The sequence below is a fragment of the Tursiops truncatus genome, chromosome 3 (genome assembly GCF_011762595.2).
Source record: "Tursiops truncatus isolate mTurTru1 chromosome 3, mTurTru1.mat.Y, whole genome shotgun sequence".
Taxonomy (NCBI): Eukaryota; Metazoa; Chordata; class Mammalia; order Artiodactyla; family Delphinidae; genus Tursiops; species Tursiops truncatus.
The window spans coordinates 47,333,307-47,355,760 of NC_047036.1; the positions used below are offsets into that span (position 1 = coordinate 47,333,307).

At 36.6% G+C, this 22,454-nt stretch overlaps 1 protein-coding gene across 2 annotated transcripts in view; it reads right to left on the reverse strand.

The window, feature by feature from the left end:
• DEPDC1B (DEP domain containing 1B) overlaps window positions 1-22,454 on the reverse strand; it is a 101,006-nt gene that overhangs the window by 24,149 nt on the left and 54,403 nt on the right. For both annotated transcript variants that reach the window (XM_033852888.2, XM_033852887.2), the window contains exons 4-7: window positions 21,793-21,920; window positions 20,104-20,234; window positions 17,298-17,345; window positions 11,581-11,721 (exon numbers count right to left, since the gene is read on the reverse strand). In XM_033852888.2, coding sequence (XP_033708779.1) covers window positions 11,581-11,721; window positions 17,298-17,345; window positions 20,104-20,234; window positions 21,793-21,920 — 448 coding nt within the window. The remainder of the gene's footprint in view (window positions 1-11,580; window positions 11,722-17,297; window positions 17,346-20,103; window positions 20,235-21,792; window positions 21,921-22,454) is intronic.

Here is a 22,454-nt window from a genome sequence, read left to right on the forward strand (position 1 = left end):
ATGACAAAAACAACTGGACAGATGTGCAGTGCTCATGCATTGGTGCTCATTGTTAAAATGGCCATACTACCCAAGGCAATCTACAAATTCAATGTAATCCCTAGCAAAACACCACTGTCATTTTCTACAGAACAAGAATAAATAATTCTAAATAATTTTTATGGAAACACAAAAGACCCTGAATAGCCAAAACAATCTTGAGGAGGAAAAACAATGCTGAAGGTAGCATACGCCCTGATTTAAAACTATACTACAAAGCTTCAATCATCAAAACAGTATGGTACTGGTACAAAAACAGACACACAGATCAATGGAACAGAACAGACAGCCCAGAAGTGAACCACACTAATATGAGCAATTAATCTTCAATAAAGGAGGAAAGAATATACAATAAGGATAAGACAGCCACTTCAATAATTGGTGCTGGGAAAACCGGAAAACTACATGCAAGAGAATCAAACTGGAGTACTCTCTCACACTATGCACAAAAATAAATTCAAAATGGATTAAAGACTTAAATGTAAGACTTGAAAACATAAAACTTCTAGAAGAAAACAGGCAGCGTGCTCTTTGACACTGGTCTTATAATATTTTTTGGATATGTATCCAGAAAAACAAAAGCAAAAATAAACAAATGGGACAACATCAAACTAAAAAGCTTTTTGCATGGTGAAGGAAACTATGAACAAAAGGAAAAGGCCAATTACTGAATGGGAGAAGATTTACAAACAATGTATCCAATAAGGGGTTAATACCCCCCCCCAAAAAAAACAGAACTCATACAATTCAACATCAGAAAACCAAACCACCTGATTAAAAAGGGGACAGAGGATCTGAACAGACATTTTTCCAAAGAAAACATACAAATGGCCTACAGGCACATGAAAAGATGTTCAACATCACTCATCATCAGGGAAATGCAAATCAAAACCACAGTGAGATACCACCTCACACCTGTCAGAATGGCAGTTATCAAAAAGACAACAAGTAAGGGTTGGCGAAGATGTGGAGAAAAGGGAACTCTTGTGCACTGTTAATGGGAATGCAAGTTGGTGCAGCCATTATGGAAAACATTATAGAGATTCTTCAAAAATTAAAAAATATAACTACCATATGATCTAGCAATTCCACTCTTGGGTATACATCTGAAGAAAACAAAAACAGTAATTATAAAAGATACATGCACCCCTATTTCATTCCAGCATTATTTACAATAGCCAAGATATGGAAGCAACCAAAATGACCACCAATAGATGAATGGATAAAGAAGGTGTATGTGTTTGTGTGTGTGCGTGTATGTATATATATATCACACACACACAATGGAATACTACTCAGCCATTAAAAAGAATGAAATCTTGCCACTGCCAACAACATGGATTGACCTAGAGGGTATTATGCTAAGTAAAATAAGTCAAAGAAAGACAAATACTGTATGATTTCACTTATACGTGCAATCTAAAAAACCAAAGGAGTGAACAAACATAACAAAACAAAAACAGATCTATAGATACGTAGAATGAACAGGTGGTTGCCAGAGGGGAGATGTGTGGGGAGAGGAAAGAAAAAGTGAGGGAGACTAAGAGGTACAAACTTCCAGTTGCAAAATAAATGCATCACAGGTATGAAATTACATATATATACATTTAGTACATTAGGGGAATACAGTCAATAACTATGTAATATCTTGTATGGTGACATACTGTAAAAAGACTCATCTTGGTGATCAGTTTAAAATGTACAGAAATATCAAATCACTATGTTGTATAACAGGAATTAACGTAGTGTTGCAGGTCAATACATCGAAAACAAACAAATAGACAAACTCATAGAAAAAGAGACCAGATTTCTGGTTGCCAGAGGCAGGGGTGGGGGGATTGGATGAAGGCAATCAAAGGTACAAACATCCAGCTATAAGGTAAATAAGTACTAGGAATGTGATGTACAACAAAATAAATATAATCAACACTGCTGTATGTTATATATGAAAATTGTTAACAAAGTATATCCTAAGAGTTCTCATCACAAGGGGAAAAAAACCATTTTTTTCTATTTCTTTAATTCTGCATCTATAATGACATGATGGATGTTCACTAAACTTATTCTGGTAATCATTTCAGGATGTATGCAAGTCAAATCATTATGCTGTTTATGTTAAACTTATAAGGTGTTGTATGTCAATAATATCTCAATAAAACTGGAAGAAAAAATATTAAAAAAGAAAGCAAACAGAAACAAAAGAAAGAAAGAAAATCATCTGTTTAAAGAAAAAATAACAACAATATATAGTAGGGTTATAACACATTATTAAAAATATATGTAGCACTAAAATGTATGATAACAATAGCACAAAGGGCAGTGGAAAAAAATGAAAGAATGTTGTAAGGTAGTAACATTATAAATGAAATAGTACAATATTTAAAGGTAGGCAAAATTTTCTTGAGATACAAAAAGCATGAACCATAAAAGAAAATGATAAAATAGACTTCAAAACTGAAAACTTCTGCTTTTTGAAAGACATTGTTAAGAAAAAGGGGGAAAAGAACCACATTCCAGGAGAAAATATTTGCAATAAATATATCTAACAAAGGATTTACATGCAGAACATACCAATAATTTTTTTTTTTTTTTTTGGTACGCGGGCCTCTCCCGTTGCGGAGCACAGACTCTGGACGCGCAGGCTCAGCGGCCATGGCTCACGGGCCCAGCCGCTCCGCGTCATGTGGGATCTTCCCAGACCGGGGCACGAACCCGTGTCCCCTGCATCGGCAGGCGGACTCGCAACCACTGCACCACCTAACCATTTTTATTGAAGAATTAATTTACAATGTTGTGTTAGTTTCAGGTGTACAGCAAAGTGATTCAGTTATATATATATTTACTATATCATATAGATTTATTTATATGTGCATATATATATATACATATAATTCTTTTTCAGATTCTTTTCCATTATAGGTTATTATAAGATATTGAATATAGTTCCCTGTGCTTTACAGAAGGTTTTTGTTGCTTATCTATTTTATATATAGTAGTGTGTAATTTATGTGTTTAGTTACAGCCAGTGAATACCTAGGCATTTGCCTAAATTTCCATCTTTAAGAACTACCTAACTCACTTTATTCCAATAATCTTGACATAACAGTAGTCATTACATTTGGAGGTGATTCAGTATCTTTACCTTGGCCCATCTGCAATTTCAAAAGCTTGGGCCATAAGCCCTGGGCCCTGAGAGCAGAGAGCACCACCAGCAAGAACTTCAGACTAACATGGGCAAGACCTCTCTGTCTGTTCAGGTGCACCAAGTAGGCACTCTCTGAAAAAAGGAATTGTTTTCCACTATGGGATAAGGACCCTGAGATAACCTGAAGTGCATGAGGGCAAAGAGGTTACAAAGCAAGATGGCACACAGCTCCAGAGGATCTCCTAGAAATCACTATACAAAAGAACCAAAGAATGGAAAACCTAACCTTATGGATATTTCTAGGTTAAAAAACAAAGGAGGAGATCTCAGTCTTTGAGTTACATGATCCAATGTATAACCGGTCTAGTGAATTTCAATGGCATTTTCTAAACTTCACATCTAGGAGAAAGGAAAGACCTACTGTGTCAGCCTTCCAGCCTATTAGCACATAAACCAGGAGCCAGCCACAAACTCACCTGCCTATAGGAGCAGAAGCCAAAAATATAAACTCTTATGTGAATTTCCTATTTCTTAAAGTTTGACAATTAATTAAACTTTCTTTTTAAAACACACAAGTTAAACCAGATGTATTCATGAGCCAGATTTGGCCCATAGATCACCAGTCTAGGATCTCAGATATTAACATCATATAACACACAAGCCAGCCAATTTTCCAAAACACTCTTCCCTGCTCCCATGCCCCTTTGTGCTTCCTTTCTGCCTTCTTTTTTCCTCAGTATGCCAACTTATTGCAAGCTACACAGCTCAGTGGATTCTAGGGTGCATGTGAAGTGTGTGTAAAGGCTGCTATACTATCTCACTCACCCTATTCAAGAGTCAGCCGAACTCTGATCTTAATATAAGGAACTGCCATTTTGGAAATGAAGATTTATTACTAGTCACAGTTATGTTGTTAGGTCAGACTGCTGAGACGAAGTATAGTATAAGTAAAGGGTAAGTCTTAAACCTCCAAAAATGTCTCTTTTTTTTTTTTCATTTTTTTCTTTAAGAACACTTCGATATCCTGTTTCACCTATCAATGACTGTTCTCAGGGTCACAGTTATGGCATAAAGCCAGAATTATTTCATGCAAGAAGCAAAGGAATAACCCTCAAAAGAAATTCATTAACTAAACTAAAAACCATTTCCACTGAAATTGCTGCAGAATTAGCTTCTACAACAAAGTAGACTGATTACCTACTTTAAAGCATTTTATCTAAGGGGATCCTATTCCAATCAAAGTAAGTCAAAAGGTTTAAGGAATGACTAATTCCTCCTGGGATTCAACCTATGTATCGAGTTTGCACAGACCTAGATATGATACACTTTCCCACAGATTCTAACAGGACTGCTATATTAGATAATATTTGTTATTCATATAAACAAATTATGGTCGTCATAACCTAGAAGACTTTTTTCTTTCACTATGTAAAGTTCTAAAAACTATGGTTTTCAATGCAGGGTGTCTGAAATATATTCACTTGAGCAGGACTGATCAGGGAAGGTTAATATATGTCACCATCTATACACACTAGTCTATTATTGCTGACACCTAAGAATAATAAATTCTCCATTCTATCCATCCTTTTCCACCTCAAAGCCTCTACTGAAAATATTTTAGCTGATGGCTGACTCTGACATCAATTTGGAAACAACCAGCTTTAATTCCTAGATGAGAACAAAATGAACAATTGGGGGTAGAACAGACCAATGATATCACAAATGTAACTGATGCAAATTGGAACTCATACATTTTTAAACACCTTCCATTTGATTTCCTAGAGGCCAGTACTCAAATGAGAATTTCTTCAGTCAGCTTCCACTGAGCTTCCAACTGACTCTACCCAGAAAGGCTCTCATTCAGATTCCACAGAGAAATCAAAAGCTTTACAGACAAGTAAAAGCTAAGAGGATTCAGCACCACCAGACCAGCTTTGCAACAAATGCTAAAGGAACTTCTCTAAGTGGAAAAGGAAAGGCCACAACTAGAAACAAGAAAATAGCAAATGGAAAAGCTCACTGGTAAAGGCAAACATACAGCAAAGGTTGGAAATCATCTGCACACAAATATGATATCAAAACCAGCAACTGCAAGAAGAGAACACAAATGCAGGATATTGGAAATGCACTTGAAATTAAAAGAGCAGCAACTTAAAACAATCTTGTTTATATATATAGACTGCTATATCAAAACCTCAGGGTAACGACAAACTGAAAATCTACAATAGATACACATGAGAAAGAAAAAGGAATCCAAACACAACACTAAAGTTAGTTATCAAATCACAAGAGAATAAAAGAGGAAGGGAAGAAAAAACATCTACAAAAACAAATCCAAAACAATTAACAAAATGGCAGTAAGAACATGCATATCAATAATTATCTTAAATGTAAATGGATTAAATGCTCCAACCAAAAGACATAGACTGGCTGAATGGATATAAAAACAAGACCTGTATATATCATGTCTACAGGAGAACCACTTCAGATCTAGAGACATACACACTGAAAGTGAGAGGATGGAAAAAGGTATTCCATGCAAATGGAAATCAAAAGAATGCTGGAGTAGCAATACTCATATCAGACTGTTGTAACAGACAAAGAGAGACACTATATAATGATCAAGGAATCAATCCAAGAAGAAGGTATAACAATTATAAATATATATGCACCCAACATAGGAGCACCTCAATATATAAGGCAAATACTAACAGCCGTAAAAGGAGAAATCAACAGTAACACAATAATAGTGGGGGACTTTAACACCAAACTTTCATCAATGGACCATCAAGATGGTCCATCCATTTCTATCAGATCATTCAGATAGAAAATCAATAAGGAAACACAGGCCTTAAATGACACATTAGAGCAGATGAACTTAATTGATATTTATAAAGCATTCCATCCAAAAGCAGCAGAATACACATTCTTCTCAAATGCACATGGAACATTCTCCAGGATTGATCACATGCTGGGCCACAAAGCAAGTCTCAGTAAATTTAAGAAAACTAAAATCATATCAAGCAACTTTTCCAACCACAACACTACGAGATTAGAAATCAACCACAAAAAAAACACAAAAAAACGGTGAAAAACACAAACACATGGAGGCTAAACAATATGCTACTAAACACCCAACACATCACTGAAGAAATCAAAAGGGGAAATCAAAAAATACCTAGAGACGTATAAAAATGAAAACACGAAAATCCAAAACCTATGGGATGCAGCAAAAGCAATTCTAAGGGGGAAGTTCATAGTAATACAATCTTACATCAGGAAAGAAGAAAAATCACAAATAAACAACCTAAACTTGCACCTAAAGCAACTAGAGAAAGAACAAACAAAACCCACAGTTAGTAGAAGGAAAGAAATCATAAAGATCAGAGCAGAAATAAATGAAATACAAATGAAGAAAATAGAAAAGATCAATGAAACTAAAAGCTGGTTCTTGTAAAGATAAACAAAATTAACAAACCTTTATCCAGACAGATTGAGAAAAAGAGGGAGAAGGCTCAAATCAATAAAATTAGAAATGAAAAAGGAGAAGCTACAATGGACATCACAGAAATACAAAGGATCATAATAGACTACTACAAGCAACTATATGCCAATAAAAAGGACAACCAAGAAGAAATGGACAAATTCTTAGAAAGGTACAATATCCCAAGAGTGAGTCAGGAAGAAACAGAAAATATGAACAGACCTATCACAAGTACTGAAACTGAAACTGTGATAAAAAAAAACAACTCTCAACAGCAGGACAGGAATAAAGACACAGACATAGAGAATGGACTTGAGGACATGGGGAGGGGGAAGGGTAAGCTGGGACAAAGAGACAGAGTAGCATGGACATAATATACACTAGCAAATGTAAAACAGATAACTAGTGGGAAGCAGCCGCATAGCACAGAGACGCCAGCTCAGTGCTTTGTGTCCACCTAAAAGGGTGGGATAGGGAGGGTGGGAGGGAGACGCAAGAGGGAGGAGATATGGGGATGTATGTATATGTATAGCTGATTCACTTTGTTATACAGCAGAAACTAACACACCATTGTAAAGCAATTAAACTCCAATAAAGATGTTAAAAAAAAAAACTCCCAATGAACAAAAGTCCAGGACCAGTTGGCTTCACAGGAAAATTCCATCAAACATTTAGAGAAGAGTTAACACCTACCCTTCTGAACTATTCCAGAACATTGCTGAGGAAAGAAAACCCCCAAAATCATTCTATGAGGCCACCCTCACCCTGATACCAAAACCAGACAAAGATACAACACAAAAAGAAAATCACAGGCCAATATCACTGATGAACATAGATGCAAAAATCCTCAGCAAAATACTAGCAAACCAAATCCAACACTGAATTACAATGATCATACACTATGATCAAGTCAGATTTATCCCAGGGATGTAAAGATTTTTCAATATCTGCAAATCAATCAGTGTTATACACCACATCAACGAATTGAAGAATAAAAACCATATGATCATCTCAATAGATGCAGAAGAAGCTTTTGACAAAATTCAACGCCCATTTATGATAAAAAAAAAAAACAACTCTCCAGAAAGTGGGCATAGAGGGAACATACCTCAACATAATAAAGGCTATATATGACAAACTTACAGCTAACATCATACTCAACAGTGAAAAGCTGAAAGCACTTCCTCTAAGATCATGTACAAGACAAAGATGTCCACTCTTGCCACTTTTATTCAACATAGTTTTGGAAGTCCTAGTAAAAGCAATCAGAGAAGAAAAAGAAATAAAAGGAATCCAAATTAGAAAAGAAGAAGTAAAACTGTCACTGTTTGCAGATGACATAATACTATACATAGAAAATCCTAAAGGTGCCACCAGAAAACTACTAGAGCTCATCAATGAATCTGGTAAAGTTACAGGATACAAAATTAATACACAGAAATCTGTTGCATTTCTATACACTAACTACCAATGATCAGAAAGAGAAATTAAAGAAACAATCCCATTTACCATTGCATCAAAAAGATTATAATACCTAGGAATAAACCTACCTAAGGAGACAAAAGACCTGTATTCTGGAAACTGTAAGACACTGATGAAAGAAATTGAAGATGACACAAACAGATGGAAAGATATACCATGTTCCTGGATTGGAAGAATCAATATTGTCAAAATGACTATACTATCCAAGGTAATCTACAGATTCAGTGCAATCCCTATCTAATTACAAGTGGCATTTTTCACAGAACTAGAACAAAAACTTTCACAATTTGTATGGAAAAACAAAAGACCCCCAATAGCCAAAGGAATCTTGAGAATGGAAAACGGAGCTGGAGGAATCAGGCTCCCTGACTTCAAAACTATACTACAAAGCTACAGTAACCAAGACAGTATGGTACTGGCAGAAAAACAGAAATATAGATCAATGAAACAGGATAGAAAGCCAAGAAATAAACCCACGTACCTATGGTTAATTAATCTATGACAAAGGAGGCAAGACTATACACTGGAGAAAAGACAGTCTCTTCAATAAATGGTACTGGGAAAACTGGACAGCAACATGTAAAAAAAATGAAATTAGAACATTCTTTAACACCAAACACAAAAATAAACTTAAAATGAATTAAAGACCTAAATGTAAGGCCAGATACTATTAAACTCTTGGAGGAAAACACTCTTTGACATAAATCACAGAAAGATCTTTTTTGATCCATCTCCTAGAGTAATGGAAATGAAAACAAAAACAAATGGGACCTAATTAAACTTAAAAGCTTTTGCACAGCAAAGGAAACCATAAAAACGATGAAAAGACAACCCACAGAATGAGAGAAAATATTTGCAAATGATACGACCAACAAGCAATTAATCTCCCAAATTTACAAACAGCTCATGTGGCTCAATATAAAAAAAAAAAAAACACACACACACACACAATCAAAAAATGGGCAGAAGACCTAAATGGACATTTCTCCAAAGAAGATACAGGTGGCCAAGAGGCATACGAACAGATAATCAACATCACTAATTATTAGAGAAATGCAAATCAAAACTACAATGAGATATCACCTCACACCAGTCAGAATGGCCATCATCAAAAAATCTACAAACAATAAATGCTGGAGAGGGTGTGGAGAAAAGGGAACCCTCCTACACTTTTGGTGGGAATGTAAATTGATACAGCCACTGTGGAGAACAGTATGGAGGTTCCTTAAGAAAGTAAAAATAGACCTACCTCACGATTCAACAATTCCACTCCTGGGCATATATCCAGAACAAAACATGGATCAAAAGGATACATGTGCCCCAATGTTCACTGCAGTGCTGTTTACAATAGCCAAGACATGGAAGCAACCTAAATGTCCACCAACCAACAGATGAATGGATTAAGAAGTGGTACATATGTACAAAAGAATATTACTCAGCCATCAAAGTAAATGAAATAATGTCATTTGCACCAACGTGGATGGACCTGGAGATTATCATACTAAGTGAAGTCAGACAGAGAAAGACAAATAACATATGATATCGCTTATATGTGGAATCTAAAAAAATTGATACAAATGAACTTATTACAAAACAGAAACAGACTCACAGACTTAGAGAATGAACTTATGGTTACCAGAGGGGAAGGTTGGGAGGGAGGGATAGATACAGAGTTTGGGATTGACATGTACACACTGCTATATTTAAAATAGATAACCAACAAGGATCTACTGTACAGCACAGGGAACTCTGCTCAGTACTCTGTAATAACCTAAATGGGAAAAAGAATAGATACATGTATAACTGAATCACTTTGCTGTTCACCTGAAACTAACACAACATTGTTAATCAACTATACTCCAATAAAAAATTAAAATTTTTTAAAATTGGAATTCGTTTTTTTTTAAGTTCCAAGTTCTTTTGTTTCTAAATTCTACCATAAAACATTATGAAAATGGAAAATGAGAAGAAAATCTAAGAAGTGGTTTTTAATCCTGTCTTTAGAATTTGTCTTTTACCAGTCGCATAATGGCATTAAGTGGCTATAATGAGAATCTACTCAATTAGTCTTTATGCATCTTAAATAACAGCAAGTAGTCATCATTAGGCATGATATTCACAAGGACATAAGCCCCCCAATTCTCCTTGGTGGAAAACAAAATACCAAGAAGACCCAGTGGTCTCAAAGCACAGTACTAGGTCTAATCCCTTCATCTGTTCTCAATATTGGTCTCTCTGAGAACAAACTCACTCTTATGTACGTGATTTATAATTGCTCCATTTTGCTTCTTATTATGAGAAATCCTATGAAATCTTAAAATCGACGTATTGTGCTAAGAGATCAGGTACATTATTCACATATTGCTGATACGTTATTTTGTTAGGATACTATGGCTGCATCCCTACTTTCCAACAAGAAAATAAGACAGTAGAAAGGGAAGAGATGGGGAAGGAGGAATGGGAAGGCGAAGACTGCTAAGCCCACAACACTCAAAACCAAGAGGATGCTAATTCCTACAAATTTACATAACAGAGTATGATACCCACACAGTGATTTGGTCACTAAAGCAAACTTTTGGACAAGAAAACAATAATACTTATTGAACAATCACAACATCAACAGAAAAATCTGATTTCCAAGAAGAAAGGAACAATATCAGAAAAGCCTATACCAACAATATTTATTTCTTTTTCCTTTTTACCATGTTTCTTTGACAGTTTAAATTCTGAAATATAAATCTATGTGAGAAGTAGCAACAAGTTTTAGAGAACAGTAGTTACTATATTTTACATGTCACAGATAACAAATAGTCCTACAAAAACCTGTTCCTTCTATAAAAAGAAATAAGATTTCTATATGAAAATATCTCTCTCACACTTGACTATTCATGAAGTCATATCCAGAGTAGTAGATTTACTCATGAAGAGTAAATGTCAAATTTACATTCTTTACCAATAAAGTCATACTTGTTTGTACAGAAATGACATAGAACGTACTATTCCTCCCTAAGAAATAAAAACTACTGGTCCGGGGCTTCCCTGGTGGCACAGTGGTTGAGAGTCCGCCTGCTGATGCAGGGGACACGGGTTCGTGCCCCGGTCCAGGAGGATCCCACATGCCACGGAGCAGCTGGGCCCGTGAGCCATGGCCGCTGAGCCTGCGTGTCCGGAGCCTGTGCTCCGCAACGGGAGAGGCCCGCGTACTGCAAAAAAAAAAAAAAAACTACTGGTCCTTGTTTAGGTTTCATAACAGAGCTTAACTATTTTCTTTTCCTCCTTTATAGAGCAGGACTCCAACTAGGCAAGCATCCCATCTGTTTTTATTTCAAAAAAGCTATGGAAATTGGGCTAATGGAAGTCTCAAGATAGTGAAAAATGAAATGATTCCATATCAGTAGTGAAGATATACGGTCATTATATTCCAACTTACCTAATACACTGACAAAGGCATCAAAAAGGTGAAACGTAAGCAAAGGCTCTTTCAAGTGACCATAGTAATCAGCTATAGTTTTAAAGACATCTTTTTCAAATCCTAAATACATAGGCTGCTTCAAATCCGAACAATTAGGCCCTGTTAAAAAAGGGAAAGAGAAAGAAAGAGAAACATTAATGGGGCAATCATCTCTAAGTATTAGTCTCTGTGCATAGGTGTGGTGTGTACAGATAATTAAGATCAGAAAAGTTTTCAAGAAGACTAATACTATACATTTTGCTTATATAAATATACTTTATGTCTAAATTGAAATCTATTATAAAACAATGAGGAAAATCACTGGCTTACTTCCATTTTCAAAGAAACCGACTCTTTCTTTTATGACCTTCTGAAAGGCATTTTTATTAAATGTAAACAGTGATAATTCTCTTCGAAATAGTCAATATTTCTCCTAGTCTTTTTTTGCCATGCGGAATATGGGATTTTAGTTCCCCAACCAGGGGTGGAACCCACGCTCCCTGCAACGGAAGTGCGCAGTCCTAACCACTGGACCGCCAGGGAAGTCCAGATATTTTCCTAGTCTTGACACAGCTAACCAACATAGTAATTACCTCATATATGTAATAGATAAGCTATAAAGCAATTTTTTAAAGCTTTTCATTATTTCATCATTGCTATAAAATAAAATTCAAGAATCAGAGTTGAGTGAAATAATTTCTGCCTCTAAACTATTTTAGACTAATAAGAATGTATACTCTTTTTCCTAAAGATATTCTGAAAAGGAGATTTTACATTGTGTCTTAAATTCATTCTGATTATAAAACTCTCCATTTGATCACCAACCATCAAAAGATAGTTTATAAAAAATTTTAAAAAAAATTTTAAAGCTGCTCAAACAAAGACTATGGGAGACAGGATAAAATGACCTCTAAATTCCTATTGAATTCTTTGATCTAAGAGTCTAGGTTTTATTTACCCAACAATGCTTTTGAGTGATTAGTGGCATTGAATGAATTTTTATTAAACAAAATTATAATAGAAAATAACACCAAAGCAGAAACAAACTGATGTTTCTGCTTAAAACAAGTTTAAAAATAAAAAAGATAGTTTATCAAGCAGGGTCATATTGCAAAGTAACTCTAAGAAACCTGGGACAACCTAGGAACCAAGAAGCCTGGAACAAGTGAGGCAGAGATCCCATTGTATCAGGGACCAAAGAGGAACAAGAAACTCTTAGCTCTCTACAGAGCTGGCAGCAAATGCCCCCAACAATCCATACACAGATGGCAAGATTTACATCGCCAAGTGGAGCGAAGAACTGGATCTGCCCATGCCTGAGGGAAATGGTAAGTGGTCCACGAGGAGCTGCTTGGCCAGCCTTGTCTATTTCCATCACAGTGTGGAAGAAAGGGATGCAAATGGATTGGACAGTTCTGGGCCAGCAGAACACAAGACTAGCAACTGTACCGGAACCGATCTCTACTCTCAGGACAGCAGGAGAAGGCAGTAAAAATTGATAGGAAATTCTTCCTAAAGAATCACTGTAACTAAAGAGAAAGTATCAAACAAAAAAGAACAGTTAAGTATTGTGGGCCTTCACATTTCAAGGCCATTGGGACATTGTGGAAACAGCTTTTTGTTGGTCTCCTTTAAAATTCTCTTACCTTTTAATGTTCTAAAATTGACTAAAATAGTGAAAATTATTAAATATCTATATGTGTGGTACCTCATTAACCTAGCAGCAAACATAGCCATTTTTACTTGCTTCCTCCTGTATAATATCCCAAGTTTGGTCAGTTGAAATAGTGGGATATGTCTCAGCAAGCAATACACATTGCCTTGAATTACTCCCTCCCAGGATAATATGCAGTTCATTCTAAGCAGTTGTACCCCTTTTTGAACACTTCATCATTCTTGATAAAAATATGCAAAAACAAGCCAAAAAAAGGTTTCCCTAAAAATGCCAATGCATGGCAAGCCCTATGAGAGGAGGCCATAGTTCTAAGATCTTTTGTTTCTCTATCATGTTGAATTTCAGAATATTTTTTAATCTAGTTTTTATAAATGTTATTCCTGAAAGACTTTGGAAAAGAACTGTTTACACCCACTTTTTTTTTTTACATCTTTATTGGAGTATAATTGCTTTACAATGGTGTGTTAGTTTCTGCTCCATAACAAAGCGAATCAGCCATACATATACACGTTCCCATATCTCTTCCCTTTTGCGTCTCCCTCCCTCCCACCCTCCCCTATCCCACTCCTCCAGGCGGTGAGCTGATCTCCCTGTACTATGCGGCTGCTTCCCACTAGCTATCTACCTTACGTTTGGTAGTGTATATATGTCCATGCCTCTCTCTCACTTTGTCACAGCTTACCCTTCCCCCTCCCCATATCCTCAAGTCCATTCTCTAGTAGGTCTGTGTCTTTATTCCTGTCTTACCCCTAGGTTCTTCATGACATTTTTTTTTTCTTAAATTCCACATATATGTGTTACCATACGGTATTTGCCTTTTTTTTTTTAAACATCTTTATTGGGGTATAATTGCTTTACAATGGTGTGTTAGTTTCTGCTTTATAACAAAGTGAATCAGTTATACATATACATATGTTCCCATATCTCTTCCCTCTTGCGTCTCCCTCCCTGCCACCCTCCCTATCCCACCCTTCCAGGAGGTCACAAAGCACAGAGCTGATCTCCCTGTGCTATGCGGCTGCTTCCCACTAGCTATCTACCTTACGTTTGGTAGTGTATATATGTCCATGCCTCTCTCTCGCTTTGTCACAGCTCAGCCTTCCCCCTCCCCATATCCTCAAGTCCGTTCTCTAGTAGGTCTGTGTCTTTATTCTTGTCTTACGCCTAGGTTCTTCATGACATTTTTTTTCTTAAATTCCATATATATGTGTTAGCATATGGTATTTGTCTTTCTCTTTCTGACTTAATTTCACTCTGCATGACAGACTCTAGGTCTATCCACCTCATTACAAATAGCTCAATTTCGTTTCTTTTTATGGCTGAGTAATATTCCATTGTATATATGTGCCACATCTTCTTTATCCATTCATCTGATGATGGAAACTTAGGTTGTTTCCATCTCCGGGCTATTGTAAATAGAGCTGCAATGAACATTTTGGTACATGACTCTTTTTGAATTATGGTTTTCTCAGGATATATGCCCAGTAGTGGGATTTCTGGGTTGTATGGTAGTTCTATTTTTAGTTTTTTAAGGAACCTCCATACTGTTCTCCACAGTGGCTGTACCAATTCACATTCCCACCAACACTGCAAGAGGGTTGCCTTTTCTCCACACCCTCTCCAGCATCTATTGTTTGTAGACTTTTTGATGATGGCCATTCTGACTGGTGTGAGGTGATATCTCATTGTAGTTTTGATTTGCATTTCTCTAGTGATTAGTGATGTTGAGCATTCTTTCATGTGTTTGTTGGCAGTCTGTATATCTTCTTTGGAGAAATGTCTATTTAGGTCTTCTGCCCAGTTTTGGATTGGGTTGATTGTTTTATTGTTATTGAGCTGCATGAGCTGCTTATAAATTTTGGAGATTAATCCTTTGTCAGTTGCTTACATCCACTTTTTATTGGATTCTTGCAATCTACGTGCACAAGGAAGAAAAACAGTTAACCTGGTTTTGTATTTATTTAGCATCAGTCCCTCATTCTGTGGCCCACCATGAGGCTGGCCAACAACGAAAGCACCCAGGCCAATGGTCTGCAATAAATGCAGATGGGCCCAAAGGGAAGAGATGAGCAGTAAAACTACAGAAAAAGAGGCACAGGGCCTTCAAAATCTCATATAATCAGCCTATCCTTTCTGTTCCCTATTAGAGGACTATAATGGGAACCTAGACTCATTAAAGATAAGAAGGATAAGGAACAGACCATGACTTTGATGAGACTCAAAGTAAATTTGGGGAGGCCAATAAGAATTTGGAAAAATTAATAATTTTATAAAACTATTCAAAAGGCTGACCTCACCGTTTGGCCACCTTTTTTTCTTTGACATGTAAGCAAGCACGTTTATGGATGTGCCAACCATCTGTAAAGCACTGCACTTGATACGTGTGAGAGGTGTCCCTGTTCCCGAGAATTTCTACCTAACATAACATTAATGTGGAGAACATTACTAAGTCGATCCTCACATCTTTCCTCTCCATTGGTAATTCCAGTTATTCTAACCTTTCTGCAGAAGTTTTGTGGCATTATGTATAAATCTTGCTTGAGGGAAAATTATACTCTTCATTACATTTTGATCACCATTGAGAATTCAACATCATAACCACACCTTAATATACACTTTACTACGTATTATAGCCTAGACTTGTTATACTGGCTTCCTCTGTTCATTCCCAGTTGATCAACTTCCAAAATCCTTGGTTTTCCAAAAATTCATAAATGGGTCATTTAACCCATTTATACCTTCTATTTTGTCATTCCGGCCACAGATATAATTTAGATTAATTTACTTCAAATGACTGAGCAAGAATAAAAAGCACTCCCCCAAACTAAAAACCAAAGGACTCTACATCTCAGAGGGGTTCCAAAACATGAACCAAAAACCTATGAAAATCTTAATAGTTAAACACAGAGAACTTTGGGCTTCTCACAAACTAACGTTGCTACTTATATTTAGGATGATAGTACATAATCATTTTCTACATTTTACCACTGAGGTCACCCGCAGTGAGCTGAACAGTTATTTTAGTTTCATTCTATAATCAAACAAAACTAACTTCAGTGAAATTAATAATTCAGAGCCTACTAACTCAAGAATTTATACACGTATCTCTGTACATGTTAGTCTTACCCAAAAGGGAAGAAAGAAACCACCTCTCTGAGGTGATCTTTGAGACTCAAAAGACCCTATAGAACAAATATCACCATTATCAGTCAGCTAAAATAACTAGAATTTTTCTCATTAAAATCACTTGTTTGGTTTAAGCCATTAACCATTAGAATCCCTTCTTTGGGTTAAGCCTTCTGAAAATCCCAGAAAAATAGTAGTGTTAATGAGATACCATGATAACTCATTTCTTCAGTGCCTATGATATCCAGTGAAAGAGATTTCATATGCCTATGAAAAACTTCAGAGGAGCTGCCCAGGTCCAGACCCCTCATTTTACAGCCAAATCGCTGAAACGGGCTTTTCTGTTTCTCTGCATGCATGTTCTTCTCCTTCCAAACCATGCTGAATACCAATTAGATTAGTTTTTGAAAACATTTCTCTCCAACTTAAACCAATGCCCTATAAAAAGCCAATGGGAAACAGGATCTGCTGAGTAAACTGATGAGGTAAATATAAGGCATACTTAGGAATACATGTTTTAGGAATAAAAATTTAGGTTTTAGGAATAAAAACCTATAAACTGTTAACAGGCATTTATCTATTACAATATTGCATTCAATATTACTAATTATTCTTTCCTGTGATGAAGCATTCAGAAGAAGCAGTATGGACCTTATCTGTAGTGTGATTATACCCACAAGAAAATGGAAGCACAAAACCCCTTTAAAAATGCTGGGTAACTCAGCCCTTTCACTGTGTCACAAATTTATCATTAAAAGCACAGTAATCCCCAAACAATTAACTGCCAGTCTCAAAGGTCTCAAATCAATGTTCAGGGCATTGAGCACAAAAATTTTCTAATTTAGGGGACGAATTTCTGTTAATTTCATAAAAATGGCAGGTACTTAGTACTTACAATTTGCCAAACACTTCATAGCTGACAGTACCCAGTGAGGAAGTTCTTCTGCAGAAAAAGGAAAATAAAAAGATGTTTTATTCAATTACATATAATTCAAGGGATTATATACACACTTGGTATCATAAGAATGATACTTGCCCAAGTAATATGAAACATACCTGCTAATCACAAATCACCTGCTTGTGTATCAGAACATTTAAAAGATAATTTTTCCTTAGCAGGGATGTTACAGCACGTGATTATATAAACCATAACTATAAATTTCTCTAAAGACAAGATGTACTTGTATAAGTTTTAGGGAAAAGAAAAAATCTGACAGTTTGTTCCAAATAAACACACTAACAAACAAATCAATTATCCTAAGAATTTTAGAAAGAGAAGAAAAAAACATAAAAAGCAAAAGTATGAGTCATCAAATGCATTTATGAAACCAGTTCATCAGATACCTTAAAAAAAAAAAAGTTAAACTCTTTATGTCCGATGTCCAATATAAGTATCATTTTTACATGTTTCAATTTTCAAAATGTTTTAAGGCAAGAAAGTTCCACTGACATATCAATATAGGTTATTAGTATTAGGACAGCCTTAAAATAATAATCAGTAGCATTGCTACACAAAAACCCAGCTGAACCATTTGGTACAGGGTCTCTTCCCCTGGCCCTGCCACAGACATCTGATGAGCTGGGCCAGCACTCATGCTTCCACTTCTCACCTTCTCCACTGTCTGTGAAACTGCAGAGACACTGGTTGGTTGACTTGCATTAGAGCTAATGAACCTGAGGCTTGTAAAGTGCTCTCTTCTTTCTGAAGAATGTACTTAATAAAATAATAGACAACTGGGCTTCCCTGGTGGCGCAGTGGTTGAGAGTCCACCTGCTGATGCAGGGGACACGGGTTCGTGCCCCGGTCTGGAAAGATCCCGCATGCCGCGGAGCGGCTGGGCCCGTGAGCCATGGCCGCTGAGCCTGCGCGTCCGGAGCCTGTGCTCCACAGCGGGAGAGAGGCCACAGCAGTGAGAGGCCCACGTACTGCAAAAAATAAGTAAATAAATAAATAAAATAAAATAAAAGACAACTGATCGGGGCTTCCCTGGTGGTGCAGTGGTTAAGAATCCACCTGCCAATGCAGGGGACACAGGTTCGAGCCCTGGTCCGGGAAGATCCCACATGCCGCAGAGCAACTAAGCCCGTGCATCACAACTACTGAGCCTGCGCTCTAGAGCCCGCGAGCCACAACTACTGAGTCCACATGCCACAACTACTGAAGCCCACGCACCTGGAGCCCATGCTCTGCAACAAGAGAAGCCACCACAATGAGAAGCCTGCACACCGCAACGAAGAGTAGCCCCTGCTCACCGAAACTAGAGAAAGCCGGCACGCAGCAACAAAGACCCAACACAGCCAAAAATTTAAAATTAATTAAATAAATTTAAAAAAAAAAGACAATTGATCATCCAACTGGTAGCTGAAAGTATTCATGTTTGCTGTACTCAGAGAATGTGGAAGGATTTTAGATGTACTTCAAAGGCAACAATACCCCCCTCATTCTATGTAATTTTATATGTTGATGTTAACCTGACAACTCACGAAGTCACAAATCTGTTTATTTCTGTTTCCTAATGTTCTTCATTCCTGATAGAGGCGCTTTAAAGGGGAAGTGTTTCAGGTTTCAAAGACACATTCTGCTCATGTCAGGAAACATGGCCTAGAAAAACCTCTTCCTGTCTCACTGCTCAGGCTCCTTCTAGGCCAGGTTTGTTTGCTGCCCAGGAGCCTCCAGCCCTACATTTAATAATAATTTACAAAAGCCCAAAAGTACTATACCATCTTCCCACATCCAAACGTCATTCTAGCTCCAGCTAATTCCTAGGATCAAGTGTTTGAAGTAAAAGAAGAGTCCATCCAATTCTGGTCTATCCCTTATCCAGAGGAAGAAAATTTTTAAATCAGTTTGAGGATTCTGGCTCACTACAGTTACCAGGACCTTATTTTTCCTAATCAAAAACCAGGATAGGTGGCTGCTAAATGTCTTTTTTCCCAATTTGTAAACTGGCTTGGAGGAAAAAGTATAAAAAAATTAAAGCACCTTCAACATCTGGAAAGATACCTTTATTTTATTTTATTTTATTTATTTATTTTTTTGCGGTACGCGGGCCTCTCACTGCTGCGGCCTCTCCCGTTGCGGAGCACAGGCTCCGGACGCGCAGGCTCAGCGGCCACGGCTCATGGGCCCAGCCGCTCCGCGGCATGTGGGATCCTCCCTGACCGGGGCACGAACCCGCGTCCCCTGCATCGGCAGGCGGACTCTCAACCACTGTGCCGCCAGGAAAGCCCGGAAAGCTACCTTTATTAAAAAGGAAAAAAAAATGACATAAACCAAGACTATCCCAGAAAATCTGACACAGAGACACCATAATGAAAAGGTCAGTGAGAGTTCTAAAAAAATCAGTCAGACCCCAGGACCCACGTAAAAACTGACTCAAGCTTTCTGTTAGGCATTAAACTTACTCACTTCTCAGGGATTTTCTGGGGATGATAAAGAACCACTTAATGCCCTGTGTGGCTAACACTGAACTAGCATCTGGACGGAGCTTGCTGAAGCTTTCACTCCTGGGTATTCATCTTTCTATGACATTTCCTGACTCCAAACAATTAGTTTAAAGGTCTCTGGAAGTGAGCTAAGGCTATACGTAATGAGGGGGTAAACATATGTAAGGTTTAGGGAAGGGTCAAATAGAAGCTGATGGACCTGTACAGCCAATGTACTGGGTCAACCGGGAACAAAACGGCTTTTATGCACTTACTTGACTTGTCATCAAGGATAACAACTCCCTGGTTGCTCACACTATATACGTTATGGATGATGAACTTGGAGTTGACAAGATTAACGTCTAAAACTTCTTCTAAGGAATCCAGGCCAAGGATTTTCTGTAAACTAAAAAAGATAAATAATGATTAAATTAATTAGTTACTTTTTAAAAATGATTATCTTCCCAAGAACTGGCACTGTAAAAGATCAATCTTTAGAATGTGCTGTTTTCACACATTTCACCTTGTGGGGCAAAAAGGTTAGACATTGCATATATAAAACAAACTTAGATCATTTTGTTATTAACATAGTACTTCACTAATTTAAAAACACAACACACTGAATGTCAAGAAAATGACTTTCTAAGTAAAATATTATAATAACAAAAACTACCTTATCCAATGATGAGAAACCGCTGTGAGTACATCTTTATAAGAATTAAAAAAAAAATCTTGCTATGACATTGTTAACTTTAATTACCTATTGTACATCAAATATCTAGGAGACCAAATTTTCCACTACATGTTTCATTAAGCTTAAGATTTCAGTGTAACTAGAAAGTTTAAAGACTTTTACATCACTAATTATTAGAGAAATACAAATCAAAACTATGAGTTACCACCTCACACTGGTCAGAATGGCTATCATCAGAAAGTCTGCAAATAATAAATGCTGGAGAGGGTGTGGAGAAAAGGGAACCCTCCTACACTGTTAGTGGGAATATAAATTGGTGCAGCCACTATGGAAAACAGTCTGGAAGTTCCTTAAAAAACTGAAAATAGAGCTACCATATATGATCCAGCAATCCTACTCCTGGGCATATATCCGGAAAAGATGAAAACTCTAATTCAAAAAGATATATGCATCCCAAGGTTCACTGCAGCACTATTTACAATAGCCCAGACATGCAAGCAACCTAAGTGTCCATCGACAGATGAATGGATAAAGATATGGTACATATACACAATGGAATATTACTCAGCCATAAGAAAGAATGAAATATTGCCATCTGCAGCAACACGGATGATGGACCTACAGATTATCATACTAAGTGAAGTGAGTGAGACAGAAAAAGACAAATATTATATGATATCACTTATCTGTGGAATCTAAAAAAATAATACAAATCAACTTATTTACAGAACAGAAATAGACTCACAGACATAGAAACAAATTTATGGTTACCAAAGGGTAAAGGGGAGGAGGAGGGATAAATTAGGAGTATGGGATTAAGAGATACACACCACTATATATAAAACAGATAAACATCAAGGATTTACTGCATAGCACATGGAACTATATTCAATATCTTGTAATAACCTATAATGGAAAAGAATCTGAAGCTGTACACCTGAAACTAACACAATATTGTAAATCAACTATAGTTAAATTTAAAAAAACAAAAATAAAAATAATTAAACATTAGGTAATTTTGGACCAGTGGCAAAAAAAAAAAAAGAACTTTTAATGTTCTATTCTTAACTAGCATATAAATGACAATAGAAAATTCCCAGAATTCAGTTAAATTATGTTTGCTAAGCAGCACAGCTGCAAATAATGCAATCAAATTTGAGAGTTTTATACACAGTTTCAGAAAATTAAATATGCAGAGAGTAGTAGTGAAGCAAAACAGAAAAAAAAAAGAAAAATACTTAAAGTTCTCATTAATAGCAAATGCACATACTATGATAATGTCATAGTCTTCCATAACTCTTCTACATTGGCCTCTGTCAGCTGTCTGCGGTGGACAAGACGGCAAGCCGGCACCTCTCCAATAGCAATGCTGTGACGCTTGTACCACATCTCAGAATTCTAATTAGGGTGGGGGAGGAGAGTAAGAAAGAGAGAGAATAAGTATTTCAATAGACAGAGGTATGAGTTTATGAGAAATTTCTTTGATTTGGTTATTTTTAACTTGTTTTAAAATAATAATTTGAAACATTAACTTTCTTTGCATGGACTGCAGAGTAATAAAGTATGACTCAAAGATCAGGTCATATCATAAATGAATATTCAAGAATTGCAAAACAGCTATGGCAATAAGCATGACATTAGCTATTTTTCCCTGTGGGAGTTCTAACTAATCAGTGAAGTAGCAGTAAAATAAAATTTCATTAATTCAAATTAATTAACATTGAGGAGTATCTATCCAAATTCACACACTGTCCAAATTAAGTGATTGTTTAAAATAACATTAAAGTCTATTACTTTCAAGAATTCTCTGTTTTTTATAAGGAAAGATCAACTAAGTACAATGTTAGATAGCAGGCCCCAGATCTTAGGCATCTGAAGAAGGCAGGAAAAAAAAGAGCTCCACAAGGACAGCTGGAGATGGCCGGGAAGAAA